This window comes from Poeciliopsis prolifica, unplaced genomic scaffold, assembly GCF_027474105.1.
Source record: "Poeciliopsis prolifica strain line A6 unplaced genomic scaffold, Auburn_PproV2 SCAFFOLD004, whole genome shotgun sequence".
In the NCBI taxonomy this organism is placed as follows: domain Eukaryota; kingdom Metazoa; phylum Chordata; class Actinopteri; order Cyprinodontiformes; family Poeciliidae; genus Poeciliopsis; species Poeciliopsis prolifica.
In genome coordinates this window covers 414,449-439,835 of record NW_026562379.1, presented here as the reverse complement: position 1 = coordinate 439,835, position 25,387 = coordinate 414,449, and the positions used below count along the sequence as shown (strand labels likewise).

The 25,387-nt window shown below is 39.7% G+C and overlaps 1 protein-coding gene across 2 annotated transcripts in view; it reads right to left on the bottom strand.

Moving 5' to 3' along the window:
* prkd2 (protein kinase D2) overlaps positions 1–25,034 on the bottom strand; it is a 43,582-nt gene extending 18,548 nt beyond the window's left edge. For both annotated transcript variants that reach the window (XM_055028426.1, XM_055028427.1), the window contains exon 1: positions 24,090–25,034. In XM_055028426.1, the coding sequence (XP_054884401.1) occupies positions 24,090–24,410 (321 nt within the window). In that variant the 5' untranslated portion in view covers positions 24,411–25,034. The remainder of the gene's footprint in view (positions 1–24,089) is intronic.
* Positions 25,035–25,387: the final 353 nt, after the last annotated feature.

Here is a 25,387-nt window from a genome sequence, read left to right as displayed (position 1 = left end):
AAAGTGAATGGCACTTCTTTTTGACAATAGAGGGCAAGTTTGTTTCCGTCTCCCCTTTAGCGCAATAACGCTTTTTCAGAAAAGCCACAAAAAAAAAAACAAGTAAAACCTTTTTTGAGAAAATGAGGAAGTTATTTTGAATTGTAATATTTTCATCTATTTCTCATCTTTTCTAATGGATTACATCAACATGGGCATAAAATTTTTTTAAAGAAACATGGCTATTGTCTTTTTCCATATATCTGTAAATTTCTTTCTTTGAAAATTTCTTTCTTTGAAAATATACAAATTAAAATGAAAACTACTTTTGTTAATTGAGGTGAAAAAGTATTTTTAGGCCTGAAAAAACATGTAATGGAACAGAAACAATGTGACAGAGATTTTTCCCTCGTTTTTTTTTTTTTTCAGATTTACTCTTTAAATTTTAGGTTTCTTTTTAATCCTGACAGACGCCTACAGAAACGGTTCTGGCTCCTGGACAATTAGACAATACAGACATCAATAAACTCAGACTTTACTCTTTTCCAACAACAGCCCAAAAGCTCTGTGACAGCAGTAATTCACGCAATAGCTACGTAAATCAGTACATAGGACGGCCACAACTGAGACTCAGTGCTGCCATGTGTAATTACAAAACACCCACAGAGCCTAGATCAGAACAGACTTCAAGCTCACAAATCCACCACCAATCATCTTCTACAGGCAATTCTTAATGCCAGCTAGTCGCCCATAAACTCTCCGCTGTTGCCGTCACTGCTCTTCTCGATCCGCAAAACTCAAGAAACAAGGCGAGTCATAAAATCCTCCACCGACTGTTCAAAAAACACTCAATGCACCAACCGCAGAAAGTGACTGCCAAGTCTACGCCGACCACACCTCTTTACCACACCACTGAAATGCATAAGATTCAGACTCCACAAACCACTGCTGCCTTCAGAAAAATACCCACTTTTCTTAATCTCATATTCAGTTCCCTGTGAGAGCAGGGAGTAGAACGAGGATAAAATATCTGATTTCATTTTTAGCATGATGAGAAATACGTACAGGTCGTCAGTTCTGCAATCACCCCATACATTTGTGCACACAGCGTACATTAGGTTGTGCATGTAAAGGTTAGGACTATTGTTACTTGGGTTTATGTGAATGTGTGTTCAGTCTGCAAACAAAAAGCTGCGTGTGTCGTTACATTTACTGTACAGATAACATGCCTTGCCTGGAGGGGAGGTGGCTCTCACACGGCATTCTTTATGTTGTCAAGCATCAGGTTTCCCACTGTTTCCTGTGTTATTCTCTTCAACCTTTGGACCAATTAACTCATTATAAGTCACATTAATTATGGATTAGGCGTTCTTCACACAGTCATTTGATTCTATTCCCAAACACTTATTTTCCTTGGTTGTAAACAAAGCAACGGGAAAGTCAAATTTTACTGCTATTTTTGCAGCTAATAAAATTGTCATGAAGAAACTCCATCATCTCCTTAAACGTGATTATGTATGGTGAAGTTTTAGACACTGTGAAATTCTTTCATACAACTTAATTTTTGAAATCATTTCAAAATACAAGTTTTGATTCATAGACAAAAGAAAAAATAAATCCTCAAAGGGGACCAGTTGTCTTTTCTTGTTGCATGGGTTGCACAAAAAAATGTTCCTTACATTTTCTACACAGACATTGAGATTTAATTTTGCTCAGTTGTGCTAATTTCAAGCCAGTTTCAGAAAGACCAAACAATAAGCCAAGATTTGATGTGAACCAATTATCTAACAACTGCTTCCTGTTGTGGTTAACTTTGTCATCAATTCAGGGTTTATTTCATTCAAAAACGCTAAATTACAAAGGTAGTCAATTTTAGAGTAAGATTGTTTGTATAGTTGGGTCACTTTCAGCCGTGTGGGTTTATCGAAAAGCTTTGCAGTGGTAATTTCTTCAAAACAAAATAAAACTTTTTTCAAAGGTGAAATTTCACAACATCTCAGAACTATTTAATCACACATTTAAGCCATGTCTTTTGTAGGTTATCATAGTTATTTACTTTGCATCATATGTCTCTTCTCATATGTGTTATCACTATTTTAATCTGTCACTTCCAAGCCAAAGGAAGTGGTAACCTTGAGACTTTTACACCTCTCAAGGTGTAAAATTAGGTTTGAGCAAAGATGCAACACATGCCTCACAAAGATGATTTTTTTTTTAAATAAACCATATCTGAAAAAATAAATAAATAAAACTACAAATTTGAATACTCAATGCTCTTCAATTACCGAGTCTATTTGAGTGAAAATTTCTAATCTTGCATTTTTGCAACCTTATCTGTATGCTGTTGAAGGTTATTCTGACCCGTCCCCCAGAGGTATTATGAACACTCACACGAATCTCAGTGATTAGCATAATCCATGCTGTAGCACATTGTTTACCCTGTCTTTGTTTATGCTCAGATTTATTACAGAACAATGCAAAATAGTACAGGTGTTCTGTTCATCTGTGCTACGCTTAAATCTGTCATACCTGTAGTGATGCGCATATCGATGCTGCGTCACATACTGCTTACTCTGCAGATTTCTTATAAATACATCCTACCTGCGGAAGTTTTGTTTCATCAAAGATTACAGTAAGCTTTATTTATTTTATACCTGGGTTTCATTAAGCTGCTGTATTACTTCGTGTTTTACTTTACATGATAGGCAGCTTATAAATGGCTTTAGTTTGCCGTCTGCAAAGTCGTTACTACTGTAAACAGATCATTGTCTGGTGGTTAATCAGGACAAAATGTGTTGGGGTTTTTTTGGGCTATTTTGACCCTAAATTTTAAAATATTTTAGTTTTATCACACTCTTTTTTTATTATTATTATTATTTTACAGAAACATGTTTTCCCTGTCTGATACTGTTTTATTCTTATTTAGTATTTAACATATTTTTCTGTATTTAAAATATTTTTAACAAGTACAATATTCTAGTAAAAGGACTAGTGCGTACATCTTCAGCTTTTCATTTTAAATGGGTAGAATATTCAGATAAAGGAAGTGATCTTCTTGTGGTTTCATCATGGATATAAATTGTTCCAATGCTAAGCTAAGTGTAACGCCTAAGCTTCCACTTCAGTCCCGTCACTCAAATAATGCTCTCCAATATATTTAACATTAACACCACCTGCTATAGTTTAAACATGACAGTAGCACTGACAGATAGACTTGGCTATCTATCCGTGCTACGGTAGGAAAATCTGACGAGGTAGCACTGACGGTCAGAACACCGGTTTGCTAAATAAGAACTAAATAAATCTCGTACAGTGCCAGAGTGGTGATTAAATGAAATGATAAAACCGTGGCGCACTGCAGGAAGAAGTCATAGTAACAGAGTTGAAAGGAACACTATGATGTTGAAACCACTCTTCACTTGTCTTTTGTGCGTGGGGGCTGGGGGGTGAGACATATGACATATGACTAGAGAAGTGAGATGTTCCAGAGTGCAGGGGCTGGATTGGTGTTTACACAGCCCCGTTCATAGGAAAAACAATCCCTTTCTGGAGAACTGGAGCCAATCTTCATCTAATGTCATTGGGAGCTCAGAAAATGGGACTGAACATGGCTAAAGGTCAAGGCTTACCCTATGCGAAATGATATTCTAAGTCTTGTCCACGGAATGACCTCTGCGGCACTACATGCTCCTCCAGAGCATCCTCTGGAACAGGAGCTGATTATCACAACAGGAACCTGATCCGGCGACTTTATAGCCAACAGGAAACCCACTGCATCCCCTCAAACGGCAGACATTGTTCAAACATCCACATCTTACTGTGTCACAAATAATGAGGCCAACCTCCTCCCCACCCTGGCACACGTGCACATTCACACTTGCAGTCTCAAGGACTACTGTGACGATTTATGACAAACCTATATTCACTGTGTCTGTGTGTTTTTCTCTCTTAAATGCCACAGTCCTAATTGTGTAACGTAAATCTCTCATCTCATTAACGCACACCAGGGTTTCAGAAAGAGCCTCACCTTTCCGAAAACAATGAGGGCTTTAATGGAGGATTGCTCTGGCAACAAGCATGCAAAGACGTCAACGTTCTGCACTCACTGGCTCTTGACACCAACTCACTGCAACACAGGAATTTTCCCTTTTTGTGCTCGCGGAGTTTGTAATGGAACAAATGTAAAAATGGCTCTCTTGGCTATTTTTAAACCTGGTGAAGTCATATGCTGGCAAAAAACAAAAAGAAAATATGGAGCGGATCATCAAAAAACAACAACCGTCTCCGTGTCATCAGCTACTTGTGGAGTCAGGACGTCTGAGATCAGTTGGTACCTTGGGAAATAGCTACACTATGTATCAACTACAAAATGAGGAATGGCTTCATCGGACAGCAAATTAGAAAAGTAGAGGTGTGCCGATCAATCGGCCACCGATCATAATCGTGAAAAAGTATATGATCGGTGTCTCTTGTTGCCAATCACCTAAACAATCACCTGTATGTCACTTCTGAGCCTGCGTGTGCAGCTCATCTTCTCTTTATTTCACACTGCGCAAGCGCGCAGCAACAAATCCTGTCGTGTGGAAATATAAGGCTCTCAGTGTAAATGGGGAAGTTTGCATGTTGCAGCAGAAAGTTACCTCGGGGGTGAAAATGCATCAACACAATAAATCTAATGTGACATTTAAAAAAAACAAATGCTTCACTACATCAAGGCTCAATGCAAGGAAAAAATGACATGCGGAGCGCCCAGACATCAGCTAAAGCAACACACAACTACAGTCACTTATGCGGATTAGCGTGATGGTCAGAAAGCTAAACAAATAACCCGAAAAATAATCCAAGTGTTCAAACAGGCGGTGAAAGACGCTGGTTCTGCCCTCACTACTGAACCGCCGCTACGCCTTAATGATAGCCATGTTTCTGCTCCACCTGGAACATCTGCTTAAAGCCGCGCATGTGACGTAAACAACAACAATAAAGATTTCACATATTAAAATCTTCGCTACTAGAAATAATTTATGAAAAAATAAATAAGAATTGATCTTCTTTCCCTCCTCCTGTGTTCTGCAGAATTACTCTGCTCAATAAGAAACAACCAATCAGAAGCATCACGTTAGGAAGTGTTGACTCAGTAACCCATGGTTGTTTATTTTGATGCAACCTGCATTTGACTTTGAATGAACGTTTCCCTCTTTTACTAGACATTGCTTGATATAGGGAGCGTTGTGGGATTTATTTGACTCCTGTATAAGTCAGGGTTCAGACAACCTTACTGTTAACTGTTTAACATGTTGCAGGTTTTTCAGTTGTTCTTTTGACCAAGTAGCTGCTGTACTGTGCCTGCAAGTATATTAAATGTTTAGGTTAATTAGGTGAATTTATTACTAGATCATTTTAAAAAAATTTCCAGATCACATTGTAGCATTTATAATTAATGCGAAAACTAAACAGTCAACCCAGACGATCGGCAGAGATCGGCCTCGAGGGTGATCGGCATCGGAATTGGCAGCAAAAGACTTGATGGGAGCATCCCTATTAGAAAGCGATACGAACAGCATCTGCAAGCCCCAGGGCTTAAAGACAAAGGAAGACAAAATGAAGATGTGTCAAAAAAACAAAAAACAAAACTGGTGTTAAATCACCAGTAACATGAGATGATCTTAAACATCTTGTTTTAACCAACAGGCAGGTTGAAATCAAGGTAAAAGGCATGTATGTCACTTTTCAGTGGAAGACCAGAAAAATAATTTCACATATGGTATTTTTCTAGTGGAAGAATTGTAGATGAAATAGAATAACTTTTCTCTCTTTTTGGCACCGATGTTGTCCCCGCCTACTTCGTAAACAAGACACATCAGAGAACTTGAAAGAGTCTAGAAAGTGACTGAAAGTGTGTTTACAGTGATTTCCTTTGAGGCGGCGGATCAAATGAGAGCCAACGTAGAGCTCAGAATAACAGGGAATAGAGGAGGGGAACACAACTCCAAAGTTTGCTCACACACTTTAAGCGGACGTCTCTGGAGACGCCGTGTTATATCATAACTGCGTGACTTCTGCTGATTCACTACCTACACCGCCAGCTCACTGATGTAACAACAGGTCAGATATTGCCCTCGTTCTGCCTTTGTACTTTTGCGTATTATGCCAAAGTGTGCCGGGTTCTTCAGGCCTGGCTTTAAGCTGTTAAAAGAACCAGGATGTTGGAAATGTTTTAATAAGCCTTAACTATTTCCACATTTTGTCACATTAAAAGAAACAAAAATAAGATTTTTAATTACTACTTTATAGTTATGATACTGTGGTACTTGTAAAGCAGAAGGGCAATGACATGTGGCCAATCATTTTCACTGGAAGCCTTTTAACACAAGTCTTTACCATTTTTGCACTTCTGCTGAAGCACGTCTAAGAAAGAGAAACTTTCACTTCTTGCTTAAATTCTCAGTTGAATTTGGGGTCCAAATTTGAGTTCGGACTTTGATCACCTTATTTGACAAAAAGAAAAATGGCGTCATGAAGATCTGACCTTCAAAGATGCTCTCCAAGCAGTGTGATCGAGTCTGAGCTACCCAGGCAAGAAGAATGGGCCCAAACATCCGTCTAAATTTGAAAAAACTTGATTGTACCGACTCGATGAGCAGAGTGCAAAATCACATAAAATATTAGAGATTTGTTCTTGTTCACATGTACGACTTAACTTTTTCAGTGCTACAACCTACTTGGTGTTGGTCTGTCACATAAAATCCCAATGAAATGCAGTAAAGTTTGAGAGTCGTGATGTGACAACGTCCTGGGAGAGAAATTCGTCGTTTTGTGAGGCACCGTTTCGGGGGGAGGTATCACAGCGACACTTGCGTAAGCTTCAACGATGAATGGACACGTGCAATAGCTTGTGGTTGCACTTAATCAGTGCATGTGCAAGTATGTGCAACTTCAACTCTGGGGAAAGTTTTCTGTAGCACAATAATAAATACTCAATGACAGCAATTTATCTGGGGGAGAAAAAGACACATTTAGTCAAACTGCAAACTCAAACTGCAAAGCCAAATATGCATGTAATTTGTGTTTCTTAAAGTCTGAGTCAGCAGGATTTGTAGATGATTTAAAGTTTCAAAGTGGGAATGAAATGCTGCATCATGGCAAGCAGAAACATGAGGTCGCACAGCCACATTTCAGCAGCAGACATGAGAACAACCAACAAGAGTTTAGATGACAGCTAAGAATGACACATGATAAAGAGCAGAAGAGCACACGTCACCTCTGCTTAAACCATCAAGCACTGCATCAGCATCTTTTTTTTCTCATTTGACTCTGCTGGTCTTTTTGCTATTATAGTAGTGCAATGAGACAAAATGTTGTTTTAAAATGACTCTACACACTGAGTAAAATATCCCTGAGTGCCACTAAAGGCAGTTTTATAAGTGAAGATCTTGTAGAAATCTTTTTCTATGATGCCATAGAAGCAACAAATAATATATAGCTGGAATTAAAAATGTCAGAAAATCCAACACATTGGACCTAACAAACCTAAAAGAAAATCTCTGCTAGGTTTGTTGGTCTTTAAGCAGCATTGTGACATATAAATCTACAAGACAGAAGTGTTGTTATTGTCCTTGATGATGTGTCGGATGGTGTTCCAAGTTTGGGAAACACCTTTTGTTGTTTCCTAAAATAAGTCTCCTTTCGATTCTGAGAAACCAAAGGAAGGATAAAACAAGCATTATAAAAATCTCAGAGATGCAAAGTGATGATAAAAAGGGCAGTTCCAAACAAAATTCCTAGACAGAAAATGTTTTATTCATTGTCCAGGATTAAAATGAAGAGCCTGTCCTAGCTACAGTGCTGCCAAACTCTAAAGATAAATTAAGAAGAAGCATTTCTCTGTTTGTCTTCTGAATGTTTGAGCACTTTGCCAAATAAATCATATCCACTTCTCAAATAAAAAAAAAGTTATTTAATCCTGTGTAGTATTGGTCAGGCCTGAATGGTGCAAATGTGAAATACAGCAAAGGATGTTGATTACCTAATCGGTGTGAATTTTCAAGCAGCAGAAACTGTTAAGACCTGCTAAAAAATTTTCCAAAGAACAAAAACTGCTGCTTTGTGTATTTCTCTTGAGGTAAATCATGCTTTCCCACCACTCATGATTTATGTACATGCGAGTACGATTTGTGGCACCAAGCTCACGTCCCACAACTTCATGGCAACCTGACCAAACTGAACTAAAGTCCTAATGAGCGGTGGCTGTTTTGATTTTGCTTCCAAGCACAGACATGGCTTGAAAACATAAGAACAGAAAGCATGAGGGTTGTGCAATTACGATGCATTAAAGTGCCGAGGAGGTTTGGCGTTGGGCCGAGTGTTTACTGATGAAGCAAGGTGTGCGTCATCCAGGGGAACACCGGTGTAGTCAGGTTTACATTCCTGGCCTGTTAGTTTCCTCCATCAGCGTTAATCGTTCAAACCTGCTGAACAAGAGCGTGAAGGAACACACACCAAAACAAGTGTAGAGCCGCTAATGTTTCTCACAGAGTACAATCACTCTCATCAAGGTTGGGTAGTTTCGCAACTACACCGTAATGGCGCAAACTTTGTCATGTAAAAACATTCAATGTTAAAGTTTTTAAACTGGATGTGAAAACTTTGATGTTTTCTGTCAGTTCCAGATTTAAGCGCTACAGCTACAATTGTGTGTGAATTGAGTTCTTCCTGCAGGCCTCTTTTGTGGCCTTTACATGTTATTTTCCCCGTGACGTATATCGTTTATCGTCACGGGGAAAATATGATGCGAGTTTGGAGATTCCACTAATTCTGTCTCTTTCAGACCATATTTATGAACAAAAACTCCAGAATATTACGACCTCTCATTCACCACCTCATCTAAATTAACGTGAAAAGAACTCAGAGCGTCATCTATTTCTCTACAGTCACGGTGGATTGAGATAATGTTTGTTATGAATTGGAGCTTTATAAATAAACTGAATTAACAGATTCGGTTCTTCTGGAAAAAGCTTTGCACAAGGCTTAGGAATGACTTTATAGGATTCTTTGATTTGAAAAGCATTTGTGAGGTGGGACTCTAATGTTGAGTGAAAAGGCTTGCCTCATAGTCTATGCTCCAATTTCTTTTTTTGCCGTGAACAAAGGCTATGATTCACATAATGATATAAATAAATCTATTCTGGATACGTATGCACCACTTACACAGGTTTTATTAAAACAAATATCAATGACGTTTTGGAAATCAAAAAAAAAAAAAAAAAAAAAAACGACTTTCTGGTATTCCAAATATATAAAAACACATAAAAAAAGATGACATTTTGAAAATGGAGCGTTTATTCTAAATAAGATTTAAAAGAGGAGCAATTATAGTCAACAGACAAAAACAGAAACAAGTAGTACATGGAAAACCATGCTAACGTCTGTCACAAAGAGCGGGGTAGAGTTAGGCGCACGTGTGTGCGCGCAGAGGAAGCTTAGTCTCGAGCAGGCGAGCAGGCACAATGCATCTCATTCTGCCCCGTGCATCAAGGAGGATGAGGAGGTAACATGAGAGCCATAAGCAGGCATGAGAGAGGGGCTGTTCATGCTCTGAAGCAGCCTTTGTTGGAAGCAGCTCCGCTCTCCATCAGCCCCCGCTTTCCTCCCCCTGCCACCTTTTTCCTTGTTCTGGGCAGGTAAGCCGATAGGAACATTGGACTCGGTCCACTTTGTTTGCAATGAACAAACAACTGATTCATGGGAGGGAACACCGAAAACAAAGCATGTAAGAGAAGAAAATGTGTCTCGGTAACAAGGAGCGAGAGGAGAAAAGGAAGATGAGTGGAAACAAAATGGCAAAAGAAAAATTGGCATTTAACTGTTTTCCCCTGCTTGTTTCTGCATCATTTAGCCACGCTTTTATTGTTACGGCTCAAGTCGAGTTGTTTAAAATCGAACAGCAACTTTGATTTGCTTCTTGGTTCTTATAAAACCCTCTAACATCTTAGTCACATGTCAGGTATTCTGCAGAAAACATTTGCCTTAAAATTGATCTCTACATTGCATTCACATAATTCTGGTCCAGACTTGAAGGATCCTTACATTGATGATTGAACTGAATTTTATATCTTGACAGATTTTCTAATCCTATAATATTCATGCTTAATTCCTTTAGTGCTGCTCTGCAGGTGAATTATCTGTGTCTGCTCTACCTATGGAAATACTTCAAATCTAAGGTAAAAATAATACATTATTACAATCAGTAACAAAAATGTTAATGTGAGCATGTCCATTTACATATATTTATATTGCATAGAAAATTATACCAGGATAAAGGTGCCTTCAAAAATAGTGTTTGCCTTTTTGTAATATTTAAATAAAATGCATTTTTAATATCAGACACTAAAAAAAAAAAAAAATGAATACAAAATGCAAACCAGAAACAGCCTTTTCCAACAGAAAGACTGTATTCATTAAGAGAGAAAAGCTGTCTAAAGCCAACTTGAGAAAATACAACTTCTTGTCTTGTGAAATCACTTTCATCAACCACATTTCTCAGAGCATTTACCACCACCAATAAATCACTTATAGAGCCTCTCTGGCAAAAGTAAAGAGCTCCAAAGACAACAACCAAAGAGCTACAGAAATTCAAAACCATTCACTTCATCTTGGCATGTTTGGCCCTAAACTTTCAGGAAAATAAATAATAAATAAATCATAGTTTGTAAATATAAATTTTGATTGTAGAAGATAATCCTACAGGAGAATCTCCATCCAGTCTTTAAACCTAGGTTATGCAGCAACACAATCCAGAATAGTCGTGTCATTAAAAGGTCTGAACGGCTCAAAAATCCAGTCTAAATATGCTTGATACACTTAAACAGGCCGTTCACATTTAAAAACTTCCAATGTGAATAAATTAAAATAATTATTTAAACAGTTTGCCAGAGTTCCTCCTGTGTGGTGAAAAAGAAAAATTGACAGCTATTGCAAACGATTAGTGGCAGTTGTTCCTGGCAAGCGTGGCAAAACTAGTTATTAGATTCAGAGAGCAATTACTTTTTGTTTTTTTATATTGAGGTTGAAATCAACATAAAATCATATCTGTAAAACTGTGCTTTTCAATGTCAAACATAGGGGCTCTTATTAAAATAATTGTTTGAGTGCCCAAATTTTAAATTTACGAATAACTATATATTACCGCACTTGACATTTCACATGTCGAGATGTGATTTCGGCTATTACGACATTTCCCTGAATGCGTCATCGACTGTCCCTATAAGTATGGATCTGCCTTCCAACTTTTTGGAGCAACCAGACCGAAGAGAAAACACTGAGCGGGCTGAATGTGAGGGGTGTTTGCACATTCTCCACTGCCTCGAATGCCAGGGGCATACAAACACACAAAGCTGCATGCTGAGGGCCACAAAAGGCCACATTACTCCACCCTGAGTCATCTGCTCCTCTCTTTTTATCCCACCTCTCCTTTCCAAATGCTCCATTTTTTGTCCACTTTCCTTGCCCCATGCATTTCATGGTTTTGGTTAGCAAGCACAAAGAGGGGAAGTGCCGAAAGCTAAAAACACTCAGTTCTGGTCATACAACAAATGTTCACGCCAATTAAAATTCCAAAGATGCTTGATAAAGGACTGCTTTATTTAGGATACGACTGTAAGGCTCTCATCTATTTACACAATGACAATTAAAGAGAATTAATTTTTTGCTATATCTAAATCTAGAAACGGAACCAAGAGCGTGAAACTACATACAGTAAAACCCTACAGTCATTCAAGCCTTATTTTGTCATCCTACTTCCTCTTCCATTGGATTTGCTTTTACATAACTACAGATAAATCTCTGCTTGATCTATCTCCTGCAAACTTTATATCTCAGCATAATGGTTTTCCCCATTTCCCCTCATAACTACACCATACCCTGACACTCCACCGAAGATGTGTGTTTGTATTTAGTCATATACAAACACGCGTCTCATGTGTCGGAGCTACACACACACACACACACTCTCTCTTCACATGTGCCCCTGACCAACCAAGCCCATCCTGTCAACCTTCACACTGACCCCATTGTCTGCTGCCTTTCAAAGGCCCGCCTTCTCACACACATTTCAAACATGCCAGATAATTAAAGCAAATAGTTTCCAGCCCTGCACTTTCTTAAGGTGTCTCTGTGTTTTCTGAGGGGTCATGCATGCTATTTTCTTTTAGCAGACCTTGGGATCTACCTTCTTTGGAATAACTGTAAGTCATTATTATCATAATTACAAATCACATTTACCTTCAGTTCAACAAGTCAAAGAACCAAGAATATCACAACTGCTTCTAAGTCACTAATTTCAAAGGTGGTCATTAATTTACCAGTCCTCACTCTGCATGCATGAAAGGTTTGTGTCTCTACCCTTGAAAGGCCGTATGCTCACTTTGCTATATTTTGATTCATCCTATTGTGCTCAAACAAACAGTGCGGTAAATGCCACTGAATGCTGCTCAGCTCTGCTCATGGGTTTCCAATTGGACTATGGCACAAAACTGTTTTCACCATTACTAATTGCAGGATTAGTATCATAAGGTTTTCTTTACTCGCAGCGAGAGAAGGAATGCAGTGGGCTCAGGGGCAAAATGGGCTTTGAAAAGACAAAGCTGAAAGAAATTGTGGCTCTTCAACGAGATTCTCCTTTCAAAAAGTTTGTTATAAGCAGTTCTACTTCTTCTGATAGTTAACATTAGTGCAGACTGTGGACAGCTGGAATTTTATCTCTATGCATGTTCTTTTTCCAATTGCAATCTCAGTCACCAATCTAGTTTCAAATACTTATCTCCATCTATCATCCTCGTCAGCCTCTCTCAGAGGCTGACGAACATCCCTGTCCCAGCGTTCCCTGTAGGAAAGTATGATTTGAATACTCAAATGTCCCGGTATTTGGAGCGAGTTTGTCCCAGGGCCCCTGCCATCAACAGCTAGAAGACACCAAGCACGGTCTGTCATGCAAAGCTGTTCCACTACCATGCAAATCATCAAGAGAGGGAACCAACACACAGCCACCCACGCACGCACACGCACGCACACACACAGAGGGAGACACGTTTGGGTAAGCAGAACAAACGGGTGTTGCTGTTAATGTCACTGCTTAAAAGTTGGACAGTTTATTTAACTGCACTGCAATTTAAGTAGATCAAATAATGACGGAGCAATAAGCTCCAAGCTGCTGTTTACTGGTGAACGGCCGCGTTAGCATAGCCTGATAAAGCCACAACTTGTTTATCCTCGTGGATATTGACTGACTTAAGAATTTACTGACTAATAAAGGTGAGTCTTTATAAAACCACAATTTAAAAATATATACCGATTGGTGATTTTAAGAGACAGCTGAAGCACTTGTGGTGCAGTTTTAAAATTTCAATCATCATGGTTTTCATGATCTTTACTGGGAAATCTGGACCAAGTGTTGGATTACAGTGTGAAGAATACATATGCAAGCGAGTGTGGTAAACAGGAGGTAGTGTGTGTGATCCCAACCCCGGGGCTTCTTCTCTAGGGAACGAGATAAAGAAACAGCAACTTCCAAAACGGAGGTGGAAACAATGGTCAGAATAGCGGGAGGGAGTGGGCCGTGGGGGTGGTTTAATCACAGCTGCGAGTCTGTTTATGTCTGAAAGGCGTAGAACGTGTTTCTGTTTAGCTACTTGGATTTCTTTGTGTTTGTTCAAATAACTCTGTCCTCATTTCCTCGCTGGGATCAGAACACATTGGCAAAAAATACCTAGGCCTCATGCGACTCTCTGCAGCAGATTTTGAATGTTTTACTTCGCATGCAGCATTTGGCGCCAACAGTTTCATTGGTCCAACGAAACGTGGCTGTGCGTTCAGAGTGTGGCATAACTCGTGGCAGGTTAGCTCACATGTTTGACAATCCGGAAAGTTGACAGAGTGAACAGTGAAAAGGCCCTGACATGTTCTCACTAGTCTTCAAATGCTTACGTAGTCACAGACATACTTCACCCACACACTTACATAAACCGGAATCGCTGTACAAGTGAGGAATGACGCAGCTGTCAGAAACAGATAAACGGTCGGCCCTTTTGATAAACTAGGTCGGGATAGAGGATATTAACTGAACTAGAATTAAGTTGGAGTTAGCTTTGGTTTTAAGAAACCGTTTCATAGCTTTTTTTGTTTTTGTTTTTACTCAAAGAACACAGCCTCGAAAAGTATTTATTTCACTTGCACTTCATAAATAGGGTTAGAGTTAATTGGAAATAATTTTATTTCCAATAAAATTCCAATCAAAGAAGATTTGATTGGAATTTTATCTGATAGATAAAAACCCCCGGTAGTAGAAATGGAAGAAAACATTAAATGTTGTTTTAACAACTTTTCAGAAAGAAAAATAAGCTAAAAAATTGAGTGCATTTATGAGTACTCCCCTTTACTCTTATACTCTAAAATAACATTCATTGCATCACTTACCACTAAAAGTCACCGCTTTATTAAACCTGAGTGAAAATTTACTTCAACAAACATTGTGAGCAGAACTGAGGGGCTTGGTGGAGGATATTAAAGAAAAAACAGCATCAATAAGACCCAAAAAACTACAGAACAGGCAGGTCAGGAGTGTGAAGGCTATACACGGTGTTCCGAATTATTATGCAAATTGGATTTGAGGGTCATAAAGATTACATTTTTTGTTGTGCTATTAAATTTATAGATGGTATTGTGTGCCAGGGCTTTCAATCACTATAATTAATTTCAGAGAGCTGGTTGATTAGTTTGTCTGGTGAGCTCAATTAGAGAAAATCTACTTAAGAAGGATGTTCCACATTATTAAGCAGGCCACAGGTTTCAACCAATAGAGGCAAGAGAAAGAATCTCTGCTGAGGAAAATTATCAGATATTTGCAGTTTGCTACAAGCTGCATAGGGAACAATGAAAACATTTGTTTTAAAGGGTGCTATATGTAGCTGATTAATCCTACTGACAGGGAAGATGCAAAGGAGAACATGTATGTATCTAGATGTGCAACGTTGGTAGACAAATTGTTTTCATTCAGAGCGACTGAATAAAAATCCAATGCTACATTTATATAGTTTTATTTGTAAGAAATATCTAATGTGTGTATCTACATATATTCACTCACTTTACGAGATGCGCTACCTTGTCAGTCTAACGGAAAAAAAATAAAAAATAATAATTCCAGAAATGTATGTTGTAACATGACAAAATCATGTAACCAAGATATTTTTGGAAGGCAATGCAACTTCAAATCTTGTTTTTTTTGGCACTCACAACAAGAATCATTCCTCTGTGTTCACTCCTCTGAAGCGCTCAAAAGAAGATCAACACACTGTAGAAAATATTAGGTGTTGAGAAAGTAGAAGCGCTGGCCAAAAGGCAGATGCCAAAAGAAGTTTTGATGGATCAAGGAGCGAAGGATGAGTCACAGTGAGTAAGGAAGTTGTTTTAAGGGGAGAATAGGGGTGAGAAGATAAGGTGAGGATTAACGAAGGAGGTTACGAAAGAAGAGGAGCAGTAAAATGTGGAGGAGGAGAAAGAGGAGTGGTGTTTTATCTTAAGTACCCATAGGACAGGATTTAAATTATGAGGAGAATTAGAATAAAAAGAAGAATGGGATGAAAAAGTAAGGAAGATAAACCAACATTCATCAAATTATGCTGGGGCTCACAGAGGGCCTGTCAAGCAAGGGATAGATTACATTAGTGCTGCTTTATTGTTAAATGAAGACAGACCTCTGTGTTCACTAATAGTTTGTGTGGATCAAGAGTGAGTGGGGGCTTGGGATGCAGCGTGAACTAGGGCAGCCAAAATGGATTTTAGTAAGTATCTTTGCCAGATGTCTGGTCCTCTAAAAGGTGGAACACTTCTAGTTTCAAGAAGCAAACGCAGAGAGCAGGACTATGGTCAGGAGTCTGTAATGAAATAAACTGAGGCAAGGCAGAGTGTTGCTCCTCGACTGAGGAGTGAATGGAAAATGTGTCAACGGAACACAAGAAGGGATCCTGTGAATAAACAGAGCAGATGAGTCACCCTTTCTGGGATGGCAAGGATGACCGCGGGGTGGGGTAGTAGGCACCCAACTACCTTCAATAAGCCTCCAAATGTAGGTATTCATGCATGAAAACACGCAGTCCAGCTCTTGTGTCACACTCAGTTGGCAAGGCCAGGACAAACCGTCTATTGTCCAACTTTCCCAACTAAAGCTGCAGCTCCAAACAGGGCAGGAGTTTTGTATTTAGGAGATTTTTGAGGGCTCTTGACCGCATGTGTTAGTGACTGGGATAAACAGCTTTGGAAAGATCCTGCTTAATACATCTTTTCGTTTGAGAGTGGGTATTTTTAGTTTTCTGCAAAACAAAGACATAAATTCTTCAAGTTGAACGTAGTTGTTTTGGACTAAGGGATTAGTTTAAATATTATTCCAGTGGGTCATCACTGCACGTGAAAAAATAAATAGATAAAAGCTTGATGAGTTCATGTTATATGTGCGGAAAGGCAGCCAGAGAGACTGTGGATGAACCTCTGAGCAAAAAGAAAACCAAGGTTTCTTGGTCACACAACACAGGTTTTACTGAGTTTCAATGTAATCTGCTTAGCTATGTTACAATACTTTGACCCATATAGACTGAACAAATAATAACCTTAACTTAACATTTAAGAGTTGTTCTCCAAACATCCAAGTAAGAGTTTTGCATTGGTTGGCAGAAACCAGTAGAGGATGGAAAAATCAGCTCTAAGAAGAAATGTAAAACAAATATTGTGTAAGGCTATAATCCTTTAAAATACTGGGAATTATACTCCTGACATAATAAAACCCAATATGGTATTTGTCAGGGGTGGAGGGGGGGGTTACCAGTTCAACTGGGAATAAATGTTGGGGTGTCCTATTTCTTTTCCTTCAATAAATTGCATTTACCATACTACATAATAATTATGTTAAATACCCAAACTTGTTCAAATACATAAGATAGGTAGAGTATGCTGAATTGTTTTATTTTATTTTCTTCACGACTTAGTTACATTGCTAATAATAACAATGACGGTTACACAGAACATGACAGATTGAATACTGATGGATTTAAGCATTTAAAATCTTATGCCCTCTGTAACGTATTAAGAGCACACCTTTTATATGGATGGAGCCCAATCAGCTGAATGCCCTGCCATACAGAGACTCCTGTTTTTAGAGGGAGTTAAATACAAGGAGTCTGATACTGTGTGGGGCTCACTTACCACGACAGAACCAAGAATAAATCCCAATTACCAAAGAAAACAACTTCAGATATGTTTGCGTAAGAAAGCAGATGAAATAAATTTGGGATTTAAAGGCTCTTACAGTTTTTCAAGTCACTGTTTTTGTTTAAAAAAAAAAAACAACATGTGTTCTCATACATGCAACTTGTCAGCATTTTGGTTTTTTACTTTCACTTCTTCAGAGTCTCACGCTCTTTTACTAAACTAAGGGAAGCTAAGGGTGGGGCAGGTCTCTGCAGTCGTGCTCGAATGGATCTCCACAAAATACATTTTCAGCGTTAATAATTTACTGATGTCCATGTAACATGTTTAGTTGCTTGCAATTGATAGCATTTCTGTATAACTTTGCTTGAGATCATTAGGATTTCTTTGTTGTTCTTCATAAGAGGACAAATACAAATGTCTTCCACTAAAGAAAAGCTTAAATGTATTTGGGAAAGATTGTTCACAGAATTGGATATTCTGCATTTTAAGTCAGTTTGAAGGTAAAAAATGTCCTGGGTCACAACTTTCCACTCAAACACCATAATGTTTGTGCGCTTTTTGAGAAAATATTTTCCATATGAAGTAAAACACAGCCTTGCTTGTAGTTAATGCTAAGATATGCAACAGAGACCTAAGGCAATGTTGCTTAGGGAGCCTGTTTGTTGAGCCCAAAGTTGTACAAGACCTGACTAATCGGAATGACAGCGCAATGTGCATTACTGCCACAGCTATGAGTGATATGCGTCAGTGTGGTTAATCTGTGATCACTGCATTGCAAAACTTTGGCAATTAAATCAAACAAATATTGTAATTTTTATGTAAACAATAAAAAAATACATTATCTTAACAGCTTTAATGAAAGCAAAACAACTGCTAAGACATGCAGATTTTTATGTCTGACAAATGTTGCCCAGCTAGTCATCAGGCATGTGAATGTTGAAAAAATTAACTGTATATTTTTTTTCTACTAAAATACTTCAGATTTCTCATTATTTTGATGCAAATACAACACTTGCGGTGCTTTTCTTTATGCGTTTACTTTCTTTCATGACTGCTTGATCTGCCAGGGAAGTTGCTAAGCTGCGAGTGTGTTTGTGTGTGTTGCTGTGGGCTTGCCGCCTCCCTCAGCCCCCTGATCCCCGTTGAATAATCATAAGACACCACACCTGACCAACCATCAGCACGGCGGTAGATAAACCCAGATTTTCTTTTCTGTGTGGTTGCTTTTTTGGTGGCTCAAAGAGGTTCCAAGAAGCCACATTGTGAGCACGGTCTTGTTCCGTCCTCAGTTTGGGATTGCGTAGTAATTTCTAATCCCTTTCCCCGAGAACCACCAGTAAATTTATCTATCGGTATGATTGAGGTTCTGTTTGACCGGGACACTGACACCGACGTGTAGCATGATTATCAGACACCACTTCGTTATCAGGGGCTGTGCAGATAAACTTTACCCTGTTAAAGCTGGTAACTCATCAGCCCCAATGTGATCACACAGCGGGGTCAATCACGTTCTTGACCCCCACCTACTTACTTCCTGCCCTTTGTGGTCGCATCTGTTCCTGACAGCAGTGTGTCACGGCATGGAGCTGCAGCAGTAGGACCACACAAAGTCATCCAACGACATAGTTTACATACTTCACTACTCCTAATGCGGTGATGCCGACAAACTCTGATGCACCTTGACACAGTTCATGTTTCAGCTTTAAATCCCCATGAAAATTGGATCAAAAAATTGTGGTTTTTTAGAGCAACTTTTTGTTTTTAAATAGTTTTTAATTGAGTCCCTGACTGTGTCCAGAACACAAACTTTTAAACTGAAAACTAAACTATGTGCAGTTTAAATAACTGCACATAGTTCACAGTTATTTGAACAATGCCTGAGAAACAAAAAAAAATTTATACCAATAATGCCATTCTGTTGTGGAAATTACATTCAGATATTCCATAAAAATATACCAAAACTGAAAAAAAAAAAAAAACCTACATGATTTTGGTTTTAAGTTTAAAACGATCTTAAATTCTGCCAACCTCTTATAAAAAAGTATTCATGGTGCTTAAACCAAGCATAGCACATTTTGCTATGCTTCAACAACAGATTTGGGGAAGGATTTTATATCATCAACCAGCACCAAACAAAAGTGCTTAATTTTGATGTGGGGGGGAAAAAAAACATGTTGGCATAGATCTGTATTCAGCCTCTCTGAGTCAACGCTTTATAGAAATCTCCTTCACTGCAAGTACAGCTACAAGACTTTTTATTTCCACCTGCAGACCAACTTTTTTGGAACCTTTTCTTATCAAAGTAGCTTACGCTCAGCCAGAGTGGACAGAGTGGACATCTTTCTTCACTGGATTAGGCTCTAGACTTTGACTGGGCCATTCTAACAGTTATTTTTGTATGTCATACTGTTCAGATTTTTATTTTCCCCTCCACTTCACAAATATGTGCCAATTTGCACTGACTTCAAATAAGCTCACAATAAAATACATTGAAGTTAGTGTCTGTTAGCAGTATGACCAAATACGGTAAAAAATGAACTTGTGACTAGAGTATTGTACGTTTGAAAAATTGATTTTTGTCTGATAATACTTAAAAAAGGGAATTAGGTGGAGAGGACCAGTAATTTATTGAAACATATATGCAGGGGAAATGCAGAAAAAGAGGAAGACTGAAGCTGAAGTGAGCTGGACATAGCATAGCGCAACACAATGCAACGTGCAGCTGTATGTGTAGGCTTGTTAACCAGAGGCGGAGGAACATGCAGGTGCATGACAGGGAAACACTGACACTGAAAGCTAGAACAAAGCCTGCTGCAGAGAAGCAAAACAACTGATTAGCACAGTGGCCATTGCTGGTTGGAGAGAACTGCCACTGCTTCCTGGAAAATGCACATTTTCTGTAAGCTTAACAGAGCTTCTCTTAGCGAGCTCTGCATAATCAGCTGATTGTCACCTGCCGGCCGGAGCGACGGATTAAAACTGATATTAACTGCTGAGCCTTCCAACGTTCTACGTCCTGGAAACCGTTTAGCTGCCATGTGTGCCCCCAGCTCCGAAGTAAAGAGCAAAGTTCCAATAACACACATTGTTTCCTGTTGCACAGAGGATGTCACTGCCAACTCTTGCCTCTGTGTCGGTGTTTGGAAGTTTCAAGTTTCCAAGTGAATAAAAACTAATGCATGTCATTTTTAACCAATACTTGCATGAGCAAGGATTGGTTCTTTGTTCAACGTGCACAATTTTGCAGAAGTTGTAAATATCCGGTTGTTTATTTGGGATGAAGCTGAAGGGTATGGGAATCCTCCTGCGTCTGCAGACCTCCACTCGCTCTGCAAGAGACCCTCGGCATTACGCTACCACCACCATGGTTGACATGTGGCAATGATGCATTACCGCCAGAACAAAAAGGTTTCAGCGGTTTGAAAACTGCATTTCACATCCACAAAACATTCACATTACTATTATGAGAAACCTTTCAATGTTGTCTAATTATTTAATCATTTGTTGTTAAAATATTTACACTAAATCAGTGAGTGACGGGATATCCTTCGACATCTGGGAATTTCATTTTAAGGGAATAACTGACTGGAAAAACTAAATGACTGAAGCATTCTTCAAAAACCGGCTTGATGTGGCTCAAAATGCAAAACTTACTCTGTGCATAAAGTAAAAGGAAATTTTTTTCTTCAACGTTAGAAGTGGAAAACCATAACAAACTCATTATAAGAAACCAGTCCACACCTTCAGAAAGCCAAATGACAACAAACCACAAATAATACTTCCAAAAAGAGAACATTGACCTTTTTACGTACATCTCATGAAACTACAGATTCACTGACTCGTCTGAAATTAATTTACACAAGGCCCATTCATTTCGAGGACTATAATCGAGAGGTTGATGAAACTCCAAAATTAAGATTACTGGAAAATTTTATTCATACCACAAATAAATAACATTTTACCTCGATTTCAAACAAAGACTCACGCAATAATGGGGAAGACTACTGACTTTCAATGCCGTCTGACCTATACAGTCATATTGAATAAATTAGAATGTGTTCAAACGGGGCCCGCTTCTCAGAATAAAACTTCCTGTTAAAAATCACAACCTTTCTGTTAAGTCCATGTTTCTGTTTTAAATATGTACCAAATAGTTTGATCTACTGTTTGTAATTTTACATTTCTTATTTTTTGTACTTGTAAGTGGGAAAATATCTCAACAAAAATAAAGGTTTTCAGACATGTCATTGATTTACACTATGTAATTAATTTCCATAGTGCATTTCTGAGGTTCCAAAGTAAATGTTCAGTTTATTGAATGGGTTCATAGTCCTCGACTCCCAGGGCATTGCTACAGAAGCTAGCTGCCTCCAGGAGGCTGAATCTTTGCACATTAACAGAAAGTTGAGTGGAGGGACAAGGTGAGGACAGAAACACAACAAGGGTAGTCACAGTTTTTGAGAGAATTATGAAGTAAAACCCAGTCAGGATTTGAGGGAGATTTGCCAGACTTAAACTACAGCTGGAGCTGTTGTTTAACTTAATCCAGGATAGCAGCAACAGCTGTCCCTTTCCTTGTCCTAACCCAGCCCTGAACCAGAAGCAACAGAGGCTATTATCACCTCCATGTCACACCACATTTATGCAGTAATTCCTGCAAGAGAGACCCCAAATCAAATCAAATTTTATTTGTATAGCACATTTCAGCAGTAAGGCATTTCAAAGTGCTTTACATCATAAACACAAAAACACAAAGTCATGCATCATGGAAAAGACAATACATTGTTACATATTACTTTTCAAATACAATTCTAAACAGGTGTGTTTTAATTGAGCATTAAAGGAAGTCAGGGTTTCCACTGTTTTACAGTTTTCTGGAAGTTTGTTCCAAAATTTTGGTGCATAGATTCTGAAAGCTGCTTCTCCTCTCTTGGTTCTGGTTCTGGGGATGCAGAGCAGACCAGAACCAGAAAACCTGAGAGGTCTGGAAGGTTGATACAAGCAGATCTTTGATGTATTGTGGTGCTAAACCATTCAGTGATTTGTAAACTAACAACAGTATTTTAAAATCTATTCTCCTGGTTTTAGTGAGAACACGAGCAACAGCGTTCTGGATCAGCTGCAACTGTTTGATTGATTTGTTGAACAGGCCTCTGAAGACTTATTGCTGTTACATTAATCAATGCGACTAAAGATAAATGCATGGATGAGTTTCTCTAGATCTGGCTGAGACATTAGTCCTCTAATCCTGGAGATGTTCTTCAGGTGATAGAAGGCCGACTTTGTAATGGTCTTTAAGTGGCTCGCAAGGTTCAAGTCCGAGTCCATCACTACTCCCAGGTTTCGGGCCTGATCGCTAGTCCTAAGATTGAACCTTGGGGTACCCCACATGTGACCTTTGACCTCTTTGATAAGAAGTTTTCAATTGAAACAAAGAAATCCTTGTTCTTTAAGTAAGATTCAAACCAGTCGAGCACCGAACCGGAGAGTCCGACCCAACTCTCCAGTCGATTCAGTAATATGTCATGGTCGACAGTGTCAAAAGCTGCACTGAGGTCCAACAGAACCAGCACCGTGGTTCTCCCACAGTCCGTATTTATATGAATATCATTGAATACTTTTACGAGGGCAGTCTCCGTGCTGTGGTGAGCACGAAAACCAGACTGGAAAGTGTCAAAGCAGTTGGTCATCATGAGGAAACTATTTGATTGTTTACACACAGTTTTTTCAATAACTTTGCTGATGAGTGGGAGGTTTGAGATCGGCCTGTAATTCTGCAATAGTGATTTGTCCAGGTTGTTTTTTAACAGTGGTTTGATGACTGCTGTTTTCAAGGCCTGGGGGAGAACACCTGATGTAAGCGATGAGTTTACGATTTGGATCAGATCAGTAGCAATAACAGGCAGGACTTTCTTAAAGAAATGTGTGGGTAGGACATCCAGACAGCAGGAGCTTGAACTTAATTGACTTATAATTTCTTCTAGGGTTTTATAATTAAGTACCTGAAAATGGGTCATTTTTCCTGTATTTGTTTTGTTTGGGTACAGCAATGGTTCTGGCTTTGAAGTTGATGTGCAGATTAATCCTCTGATTTTTTGAATTTTCTCTGAAAAGAAGCTGGAAAACTTGTTACAGGCAGCATTAGATTGGAGTTCAGGTGGCAACGTCACAGGAGGGTTTGTGAGCCTGTCAAATAAAGCTTGAGCATTGTTGATGTTTTTGTTTATGACATCTGCAAAGAAAGCCTCCCTTGCATGTTTTAGTGTTGAGTGATAGTCTTTCTTTATAGATATCATTATGAATCAGGCGCCCCAGGCATTTACTGTACAGTACGTGGACATGTGTTTTTTTCAATGGGATATTTTTGTATTCAAAATCCTAAAGTGAAATGCTTCCATAAAAATAACAAAGATTTTTTTTTTTTTTTAATAATTACTGATGTAGGATAACTTTCGACAATATTCTAACTATTGAGAAGCACCTGCGGATCAATTTTTGTAATGAGGAGGCAGTTTACATGAAGGTCACAAGTGACTTCGCTGTGTTCCTATAAACAGCTATTTCCTGTGCAGCACATGTGTGGCCCCTTGGGTAAACAGCTGGACGGAACCCGTCCAAAACGCCCGCGCTGCCTGCTTCACAAACCCACCGCGGATGCAAACATTTCTTCCTTGCAGAAGAAATGTTTGAACTGCTACCATTATTCAGACTTTTGCACATCTCCTTATTTTTTGTTGTTTTAAAAATGACAGTGGAAAAAAAAACAACAACAAAACAAATTCAGTCAAGAATCTGGTTTTCGCACATCAATAAATCATTCGCATCTTGTCGTTTCGCATGCAAACCTTCCCATGTCTTACCTTGGTGTCGACTATGGAGCAGGCCACTTGCTTCACATACGCCAGGTCAGCAGTCTGGGGCAGCAGGACAGACTCCCTGGTCAGACCAATCTGGATGATGAAGGACACCCCGTCTGGATTGCAAACCATTGAGGGCATCGTCATCCCGACGTGTCCCGCTGCCGGGTCCACCATTGGAAAAGGAGCCTGGACGGGCATAGAGGGCATGGACATGGAGGGCCCCGTCTGCATCACCGCTGAGCCAGGTGGGGAGGCCCCTGCTGGGGGGAAGAAGACCTGGGACATTGCCCCTGAGGGCATGCAGGGGCTCGCGTTGGCCATTCAGAGTCCACTGGCTCTCCCCTGCAGACCTCCTGGAGCTCTAAGCGCACAGCCTGGTGAAGTGGAGGAGGTTCTGCGAAAAGTCAACACTCATTCAAACTGTCCTGCTGGGAGAGAGGAGATCTGGGTATCCACACACTGAGCAGAGAGTCCAAGTTCCCCGCACCGAGTCGTTGGTCTGCCTCCCTCCAGAGGAGCGAGGAAGAAATTGTTATCCAGGAAGCAGCTTCACGTCCTTTCACGTCGTCTGACTTCTGTCATTCTTCAAGCAGGGCAAGCTTGAGAAAAAGACGCACCGAAAGGGAGACAGATCTGCCGCCCGCCTCTCACCATTGCTGTCGTTCCACCTCCACCTCTCTCCTTCAGCGCGGCTCCAAAGACGTCGCGCTGCAGGGCAGAAAGTCCAAAGCCGGCCGTGAAACTCCTCCGGCCGCGGGCGAGAGGCAGGGGGAGAGAGGACAAAACAATGGCAAACTTTGTACAAGTGCTCTGCTCCAGGGCTTGGTAACAAAATGGCTTCCTTGAACAGGAAGCCGTGAGAATGAAAAAAGGCCAAGAAGCTGCAACTCCTCTTACAAGTCTTGCCCTGTTTCACTTTCAAACCCAAGTGCAGGCTGGTTTTTGTGCGAGGAAAAAAAAAAAAAAAAAAACAGCGGAGAGACAGAGCTGGGTGATGTGAGGGTGCCTCCCACCCGCCAACCCTCTCACCACAGCCGAGGAGGAAGTAACGTGACTGACACCACCTGAAGCCAATAAACTTCCAGTAAGTTCCACCTTCTGACTCTAAACTCTCGACATTTCTCCTCCCTTTCCCTTTTCCCCTCTCCTTCCGCGGTTTAGGGCTGTCCTGCTGGCTCGGTCCGGCCCTCAGACGAGGTCAGCGCAGATCCTCTTACACCGCCTGAGGCGGGTGGGAGTGGTGGGGGGGCGGCAGCTCCACGCTCGGACACCCTCATCCTGCTCCCAACTTCCAATAG